This window comes from Hyla sarda, chromosome 5 (genome assembly GCF_029499605.1).
Source record: "Hyla sarda isolate aHylSar1 chromosome 5, aHylSar1.hap1, whole genome shotgun sequence".
NCBI lineage: Eukaryota > Metazoa > Chordata > Amphibia > Anura > Hylidae > Hyla > Hyla sarda.
The window spans coordinates 211,830,298-211,840,234 of NC_079193.1; the positions used below are offsets into that span (position 1 = coordinate 211,830,298).

The following is a 9,937-nucleotide window of genomic DNA, read 5'->3' on the forward strand; positions in this document are numbered from 1 at the left end:
GTGTACAGGCAAAAAATATCGAAGTCCAAAACTTTGCATTTTTGGTCACTTCATATACCATAAAAAAAAAATTAATAGAAAGCGATCAAAATGTCCCATCTTAACAAAAAAGGTACCGATGAAAACTAGAGATCATGACGCATAAAATAAGCCCTCATATATCACCGTATGTGCAAAAATAAAAAGTTATAGGGGTCAAAAATGGATAATTTTAAGCACTCATTTTGGTACATATTTACATTTTTTAAAGTAGTAAAATAAAATAAAACACCGCAAATTATTTGGGTTTCACCACAGATTTTGTTATAAAATAAGTGATGTCATTACAAATTACAATTGGCGATGCAAAAAAAAAAAAAAAAAACAAGCCCTTACACGGGTCTGTAGGTGCAAAATTGAAAAAGTTATGATTTTTAGAAGGGGAGAAGGAAAAAACAAAAGTGCAAAAACAAAAACTGGTCAAGTCCTTAAAGGGGTACTCCGCCCCTAGACATCTTATCCCCTATCCAAAGGATAGGGGATAAGATGTCAGATCGCCGCGGTCCTGCTGCTGGGGAGCCCCGGGATCGCCGCTGCTGCACCGCGCTATCATTGCTGCACAGAGCGAGTTCGCTCTGTGCATAATGACGGGCGATACAGGGGACGGAGCAGCGTGACGTCATGGCCCGTCCCCTTAAGCAAGTCTATGGCAGAGGGCGTGACGACCGCCACGCCCCCTCCCATAGACTTGTATTGAGAGGGGTGGGCCGTGACGTGACTAGGGGTGGAGCCATGACGTAATGATGCTCCGGCCCCTTTATTGCCCGTCATTACGTGCAGAGCGAACTCGCTCTGTGCAGTAATGATAGGGCGGTGCCGCAGCAGCGGGACCGCGGCGATCTGACATCTTATCCCCTATCCTTTGGATAGGGGATAAGATGTCTAGGGGCGGAGTACCCCTTTAAGGCCAAAATGGGCTTGGTCCTTAAGGGGTTAAAGATCAAAAAACTAAAAGGAAGAAAGGCAACATATTTCATGCATATTGATAAATGACACCTAGATACCTAAATTATAGTCATCTGTAAAAAAAGGTTCTCTACGTTTGGTTTATTAGAATAGACAGGGTCCTAGGCATTAGGTCTGAATTACAGACATTATACATGGGTGCAATATGCCCATCACACAATTTATACAGCATTTGTTTGCTTTTTGAACCTTCCAGAACAATGCTAAGGTAAGTACTTACAAATTTTGATTTGGTGAATCTGATGCTGGAATGCAAAGATATTTCATGCCCTGTGGAGATAAGAAGACACTTAGGCTTTTTTAATAAATAAACATCCACAATAAAACAGCTCTTTAAGAATTAATGATTAATGTATTGTGTTTCTCTTTATTGCACTAAATATGTTACATGAATAAATGAGTACATAAAGTAAAGGATTCCCATCAACTGCTCCCAAAATTCTGACAGCCCCCCCCCTTTTTTTTTCCAAATCGACCCTGAAAACACAGTATAGTACATAAAATATTAAATTTACCTATACAGTTTCTTAGTAAACAGTGTGATTCTTACAGAAAGTAGATGAAACAATGAGCACTCATCGTGGCCGGTTGTGTGGCAAATGCAGTCCAATCTGCAGGCAAAATAGTATGGCAAAGGTGGGAGCAGAGTCGCTTGACATAATTTTGTAGAAAATACTCGCAATTGCATAAAGATGCAGGGTATCCACCCCCTTTTGACTTTTACTTCATAAATATAAGACAAGGACAAGAATCATAACAAAGTGGTCTGTACCGACCTAAATAAAATTGGCGGTCATAGGAGAAGGGTACAGGTAAGTCCCCTACTATAACAGCAATTCTAACCCTACCTAACTAATAAAGGCCCTCCCTACTCTAATGTGTGGAATGGGGTAAAGGGTACTTAGTAATATATACACAATGGCCCAGATTTATCAAACTGTGTAAGAGAAAAAGTGGAGTAATATTCCCAAAGCAACCAATCACAGCTCAGCTTTCACTTTACCAGAGCTCATTAGCGGAGCTATGATTGGTTGCTGGGGGAGAACTCACTCCACTCTATCACTCTTTTGATAAGGGAGTATATCCATTATATTGTATATTCATACATTGTATATATTACTAGGTACCCTTTCCCCATATTAGAGTAAGGAGGGCCTTTATTAGTTAGGTAGGGTTAGAATTGCTGTTATAGTAGGGACTTACCTGTACCCTTCTCCTATCCCCCCCAATTTTCTTTAGGTTGGTACAGACCACTTTATGTTTTGATTATTGTCATTGTCGTATATTTATGAGTATATTTACTCTGTCGTGTCATATATCATTTTGTAGTAAAAAAAACTCCAGGATAATTTGTCATTTATTTTCTCTCATTTCAGTTAGTGTGCGGTCCTCCTCAGTGTAAACAGCTATCGTAGTATACATGTGCAAATAAAGAGGGCTGCCAATCACTGAGTTGGATGCCCACTTGTCTTCTTATCCGAGAATGAGAAAAAGATTTACATGAAAAAATGGAAAGACCAATGGGGGACATCCCCTGTTTACATTCACCCATTCATTGGCTGATCGCTGGGCCTATTTCACAGCCTGTATCAGCCTGTTCAGCCAATCATCCCACCATACAGCCCCCATATAGTAGGACCTTATCCTTAGGAGCCCAAGTTACAGAGGACAATAGCTTCACGTCTTAACACCTACAAAAACCCAGCAGCTTTGCCGATGGGTACCCAATGATTAAGTATTTGCCAGGTGCAATACAGACATTGCTGTTGCCTCTATTTTATACAAAGTATTTAAAGGGCTACTCTGGTGGAATTTTTATTTTTATTTTAAATCAACTGGTGCCAGAAAGTTAAACAGATTTGTAAATTACTTATATTAAAAAATCTTAATCCTTCCAGTGCTTATTAGCTGCTGAATACTACAGAGGAAATTATTTTCTTTTTGGAACACAGTGCTCTCTGCTGACATCATGACCACAGTGCTCTCTGCTGACATATCTGTTCATTTTAGGAACTGTCCAGAGTAGCATATGTTTTTTCTCCTGTCCGGACAGTTCCTAAAATGGACAGAGATGTCAGCAGAGCGCACTGTGTTTGTGATGTCAGCAGAGAGCTCTTTGTTCCAAAAAGAAAATAAATTTCCTGTGTAGTATTCAGCAGCTAATAAGTACTGGAAGGATTAAGATTTTTTAATAGAAGTAATTTACAAATGTATTTATTTATCTGTTAAACTTTCTGGCACCAGTTTAAAAAAAAAAAAGTTTTCCACCAGAGTACCCCTTTAATGGGTGCTATAGGAGCTAACAGAGAAGACAAAATGTGGTAAAAACTGTTTTGATCTTCTCTTCAGGGTCCCTGGCAGTTTCCACACACACTTTGCTCCAGTTAAAGTGAAGGAACAAGAGCTTTAAACCAAAGTCCTACAATAGCAATAGTGTGGTGTAGAGAACACAACCACACCAAGGTTTAAACAGGTAATGGTATCTAACAGGTTAGGCAGTGTGCATCTTGATTAAAGGGGTACTCCACCCTAGACATCTTATCCCCTATCCAAAGGCCACCACGCCCCCTCCCATAGGCTTGCATTGAGGGGGCGGGGCATGACATCACAAGGGGGCAGAGCCATGACATCACAATACTCCGGCCTCTGTATCGGGAGTCATAATGCACGGAGCAAACTTGGTTCCATGCAGTGATGACTTGGGGGGCTGCAGGAGAGATTGCGGGGGCTCCCCAGCAGCGGGACCCCTGTGATCAGACATCTTATCCCCTATCCGTTGGATAGGGGGATAAGATGTCTAGGGCGGAGTACCCTTTTAAGCATCCCCTTTAGGTAAATGGCTTTGGATAGGGGATAAGATGTCTAGGGCGGAGTACCCCTTTAAAGCATCCCCCTTAGGTAAATGGCTGAAAGGTAGGACATTTCCACATCCACAATTTTCTTTAATTTGTAAGATACACTCGGCCCATAAAGACGTACATTTAACATTGCGGGAACATGGTCTTACAGAGCCTCTATCAGGAACACTTTCTAGACTGTAGTAGACTCTCTGTAAGCCCAAGTACTTTCTCTGCATTTATTTAGGAAAATGCTAAAAAGATACATTTATTTAGAGAAACCCACTTTGCCAAGATTTTTGTATGGTTGTGGGCTTAACAAGACTCTAGCAAAGCACTGGACTAAGTACATATAACGAATACAGATGAAAATACTAGTAGACATTAAACATATTTTAAATTGTATGTTATGCTGGGCTTACTATAGTATTGTAAAAATTAACAGGACAAACCATTAGAAGAGGTAATCTATATTTTGATGGCATGTTTTAGAGAATAAAACCTGCTGACATTAGAAAAAACAAAAGCATAAAAAAAAAAGAGCTTCTCAATGAGCACAATCTAAATAACTTTTTTTTAGGAATCTGTGTTGGAGTGACTGGGATTGGTAACAAGGGTAAATATCCTGAGAAGGAAAAATGGTTATTCCGAACCTAGTAGTTTATTGTAGATCATAAAGAATGATGGCACACAGGGTAAGCTGTTACAGTGTAGGACACAAAGAAAGAACATTTTGTAGTTTTGTTTTGACAATATTCATAGAGATCTTGGCAATGAACAAAAAATGTATTTATTCAACCATCCTGAAGAATCAAGCTTAGACTCAAAATTGAACATATTTTTAAAAAGTCACAAATGTCATAGAAACACAAAAGATTGTTAGCAGTAACAGGCCGATCTAGTCTGCTTTTCAATTATTTTCAATATATAGGAGTTTAAAGGGGTACTCAGGTGAAAAAAATTTTTCTTTTTTTTTTTTTTTTTTTATCAACTGGTGCCAGAAAGTTAAACAGATTTGTAAATTACTTCTATTAAAAAATCTTAATCCTTCCTGTACTTATTAGTTGCTGAATACTACAGCGGAAATTATTTTCTTTTTGAAACACAGAGCTGTCTGCTGACATCACGAGCACAGTGCTCTCTGCTGACATCTCTGTCGATTGTAGGAACTGTCCAGAACAGCATATGTTTGCTATGGGGATTTCCTTTTACTCTGGACAGTTCCTAAAATGGACAGAGATGTCAGCAGAGAGCACTGTGCTCATGATGTCAGCAGACAGCTCTGTGTTTCCAATGGAAAAAAAATTTCCACTACAGTATTCAGCAGCTAATAAGTACAGGTAGGATTAAGATTTTTTTAATAGAAGTGATTTACAAATCGGTTTAACTTTCTGGCACCAGTAGATAAAAAAAGAAAAAAAAAAAAGTTTTTCACCGGAGTACCCCTTTAACCTGTTAAGGACCCAGGGCATACCTGTACGTCCTGAGCCCGCTCCCGATCTATAACGTGGGGCCACGGCCTCGAACAATGGCCGGGACCTGTGGCTAATAGCACGAGGCATTGATCGCGGTGCCACGCGCTATTAACCCTTTAGACACAGCATTCAAAGTTTGAACGCCGCGTCTAAAATGAAAGTGAAACCATGCCGGTTAGCTCAGAGAGCTTTTCGGGAAAGCCACGGCAAAATCGCGACATCCCGAACAGCTTACATGACAGCTGGAGGATCCCTACCTGCCTCCTCGCTGTCCGATCACCGAATGACTGCTCAGTGCCTGAGATCCAGGCATGAGCAGTCAAGCGGCAGAATCATCGATCACTGGTTTCTTAGGAGAAACCAGTGATCAATGTAAAAGTTCAGTGTGTGCAGTGTTCTAGGTGCCTATGGGAGCTATAACACTGCAAAAAAAAGTGGAAAAAAAAAAAGTGAATAAAAATCATTTAACCCCTCCCCTAATAAAAGTTTGAATCACCCCCCTTTTCCCATAAAAAAAAAAACTGTAAATAAAAATATACATATGTGGTATCACCGCGTGCGGAAATGTCCAAATTATAAAAATATATTGTTAATTAAACCTCACGGTCAATGGTGTACGCGCAAAAAAATTCAATAAGTCCTATCAATGCAAAAATGGTACTGCTAAAAACTTCAGATCATGGCGCAAAAAATGAGCCCTCATACCGCCCCATCCACGGAAAAATAAAAAAGTTATAGGGGTCAGAAGATGACAATTTTAAACATATAAATTTTCCTGCATGTAGTTTTGACTTTTTCCACAAGTACGACAAAATCCAACCTATATAAGTAGGATATTATTTTAACCGTATAGACCTACAGGCACTGAGCTGCAGATATAAGCGGAAATGTTACCTTTATCCAGATAGATGGCCACTTGCACAATCATAAAATCACTTTTAAATTTGCAAGCTCAAATTGAAGAGGCCCCAAGCGTCAGTAGCATGACCCCCCCCCCACATACACACACTTAATACCCGCCTTTGTTTTCAGCTCTGTAAATCATACGCAGCCAATAGATTTCCTTTAAAGATTTGGATCCTGTCCTTCCTTTATTCCTCCAGACTCTACAGATTTAGATCTTTAAAGCATTACTGTCATTTAAATAAACTGTTGACCTGTCGCACAGGTATATCAAAAAGGTAGATGAGTCAGGGTCTCCATGCTGAGATCCATTTTTATTGTTAGTTATAGCTGAGTGAAGGGTGCAGCAGTGTACATCACACATCTGGCTAGTATCAGTATCGATACCAGGTATCTGCATGGTATCAGGGACTCGTCTAATGTCCCCGATACCAAATCAGATATACCTGGTGGAGTGCTCCGCTGCCCCGTTCTCCGGTTCATATCACTGCCGCTGTTCCGTTCTGCTGTCCGCATTATGGAGTCTTATGAAGGAGCATGTGACACACACACGTCAATCCACTGCGCCCAGCGTAACGCTATGGAGGAAGAAGAGTCACATGCTCCACTATAAGACGCCATTGTGAAGATGGCAGAATGGGGCAACGGCAGTGATGAGTGGAGAAAGGACACTGAGCAACTACCAAAGGGGGGCTGCTGTCTACAGGTGGGTCCTGCTGGCTACAAAGGGGGCCTTCTGGCTACAGGGGGTTCCCTTTGGCTACAAAAGGGGATTGCTGGCTACAAAGGGGACTGCTGGCTACAGGGGGGTCCTGCTGACTACAAATGGGGGCTGCTGTCTACAGGCGGGGTCCTGTTGGCTACAAAGGGGGACTGCTGGCTACAGGGGGGGTCCTGCTGTCTACAAGGGGGCGGGGGTTCCTGCTAGCTACAAGGGGGGGTCCTGCTGTCTAATGTCTGCACCTATCTATTCTCCCTACTATTAAAGGCAATCTTACAGCAGAGTCACCTGCACTAACTTGAATTTATAGATAGATAGCTGCTCACCATGTAACCATCAGTGCAATCGCTCCGGAGACATCTGTCTCACCGCCAATGCAAATTCCCTGTTCTGCCCAATGGAGAAAAGATGATTCTTAGCTCATACTACAGCAGCCACCTCCAATGTACACAACAAGGAACCCACATATCAGCACGGCAAACAGCACCAGAAACTGGGTCACCCTAGTGTCAGATTCCCTTTAAAATAAAAGTACTCGTACTTGGTATTGGTGAGTACTAGAATTAAAGTATCGGTACTCTTACTCGGTCTTAAAAAAAAATGGTATCGGGAAATCTCTAATTATAAGTCTATGGACTCAACTCTTGCAATCGGTCAGGCTGAGTGAAATTTCGGATAGTGAGGCATGCTGCCATATCCTTAACCCAGCTATGGCTAATTATTGGAGGGGATCACAGCATCCTAAGAGATTCTGACTGATTCAATCTGTTTACCTAAATGTGCAACATGTCAACCATTTATTTATATAACAGTAATGCTTTAAAGTGTACCTATCATATCACAGAAAAAAAAAGTTATGTTACACAGTACCTCATCCTGATCATGTACATATAACTTATGTGTCTAGCTTCTGTATTTCTTTTAAAATCAGCTTATATTACTTCACACTGAAAACGCTCATCCTGTTCACCCACACTAAACCCAATACACCGGGTTATAGTGCGGGTGAACAGGAGACCGAGTCTCTGACTAATATACATACCTTCAGTCCAGCATCCGGTCCCTCTGAAGATCCTCTTTTATCTTTGCTGAACTGCACACTGGAGGGGGGCCCACCGGCTGAATTGAATACTCATGGTCGCTGGTCACGTGAGCGCTCAGTAGTGTTCACTTGACCAGCGTCCATGAATATTCTAATTCAGCAAGGGGGCCCACCTTCAGTGCGCAATTCAGTGAAGACAGAAGTTCCATCTATAACCCGGTGTATTAGGTTTTGGGTATGTTCACACTGCGGAATTCCGCGAGTGGAATTCCGCACAGTGAACGTTAGCATTAGTGTGAATGGGTCTCCCGCGAGAACAGTTCACACTGCAGATTTTCAGCTGCGGACCATTCCGCCGCTGAAATTGTTCCGCGCAAAGAAAGAACATTTCATTCTTTGCACAGCGGCACAGTGCCGCGCGGTCATGCCAGGCTGAAGCTTCGCTTGCTGAATTCCGTGAGCAAAGATTCAGCGACATATGCCTAGTGTGAACATACCCATAGTGTGGGCGAACAGGATGACCGTCTTATTTTAAAATTGTACTTTAACCATACAAGCATTTTAAATCAATCTAATCATCAAAGTGACTTTTCAAGAACAATGTTTGATGACCTTGAAACTGTGGTATAATACAACCACTTTATATCAAGTATATAATTAGGAAGCTACTTTAAAACTAAGGCAGCTGTGTCATATGAAACTCGAAAGTTATATGCCGAGAGAAGAAAAAGTAGCCTATGTGAAACATGCTGAGCTATATTGAGAGCTTTTGTTTCACATGAAAAACAGGTGTTTGGCAGCTGTGAGGTTATCATTGGTAGAGCTGCCTGCACAAAGGCTGCAACGCTGAGACACTTCACTGCAAACATGTTGCCATACTGCACGGGAAGCAGTTCGACCGTTCTGAAATGCATTAGGCATCGTGTAGAAAATAAAACCAACTAAGTGCATCAATATCATTGAGAAATGGAAGGAATTATTGATTACATAAAGTGATGAATACTATGGCACTGCACAACAATATTTTGCTACAGATTTCAACGAAACCCACTCCGTTTACATAACCAAAAGATATTTGCATATCTAGTCTCAATTTTAAGAGTTCATGTGCTTAGAAAATTTTTAAAAAAGTAACGCTTTCTATCAAAAATATATTTATTATATATAAAAAAAAAAAACACAATTGTAAGTGCTCAGCCTAAACTCCAAATGCATTAATTCAGCACATTACGTATAATAAAAAATACATATTATACATAAACAAATAACTTCGGTATAATATGCTTTACCTGCTGCACATGTGGATTATTTGGTATTGTTTAAATATCAATTTGACCTATTCACTAGAGATGTAAAATATAGAAATAAATCAATGGAATTATAAGATTAGTGGAGTGCATAAGATATGCATTGTATCACAACTATGAGCCTAAAGAGGCTCATAATCTTATTGATCATAATAATAATAATAACACATCATCATCGAAAAAAACCACTGAAATAGCTGAATTATTTTTGCATTAACACCACATTTTGATGCCAGAGTTGAATCTTTCTAATAGAAAATAGGTTCTTTAGCTGCTGCACTGTATATTGTTCAGTTTATTTACTTTTTTTTTGTTGTAAATGGTTAAGGGCATTTCATATACGTCAATAGTGAGCAAAAAGCTTCCCTATTAGAGTTTTAAGATTTGTCTGTTTGCAGCCTTACGTTTTATATGGTGCTCCAATCTGTAGTTTTTTGGGTGATCAGTACCTTAAAAACTAGAAACTAGAAATTGTCTATTTTCTTATTCTTTTTACAATTCAAGGATCGTCCCTTAACAAAATATATGGTTTGCTATTAATTTCGAGGTGCTACAATATTAAAGAAAACATACAAAATAGCAGATTTTCTAGACCAAACCTGCAGAGGAATTAAATAGATACACAATATAGATATGTAGCATAAATG

At 40.1% G+C, this 9,937-nt stretch overlaps 1 protein-coding gene across 2 annotated transcripts in view; it reads right to left on the bottom strand.

Moving 5' to 3' along the window:
- DUSP22 (dual specificity phosphatase 22) overlaps positions 1-9,937 on the bottom strand; it is an 81,170-nt gene that overhangs the window by 14,152 nt on the left and 57,081 nt on the right. For both annotated transcript variants that reach the window (XM_056521046.1, XM_056521047.1), the window contains exon 4: positions 1,226-1,275. In XM_056521046.1, the coding sequence (XP_056377021.1) occupies positions 1,226-1,275 (50 nt within the window). The remainder of the gene's footprint in view (positions 1-1,225; positions 1,276-9,937) is intronic.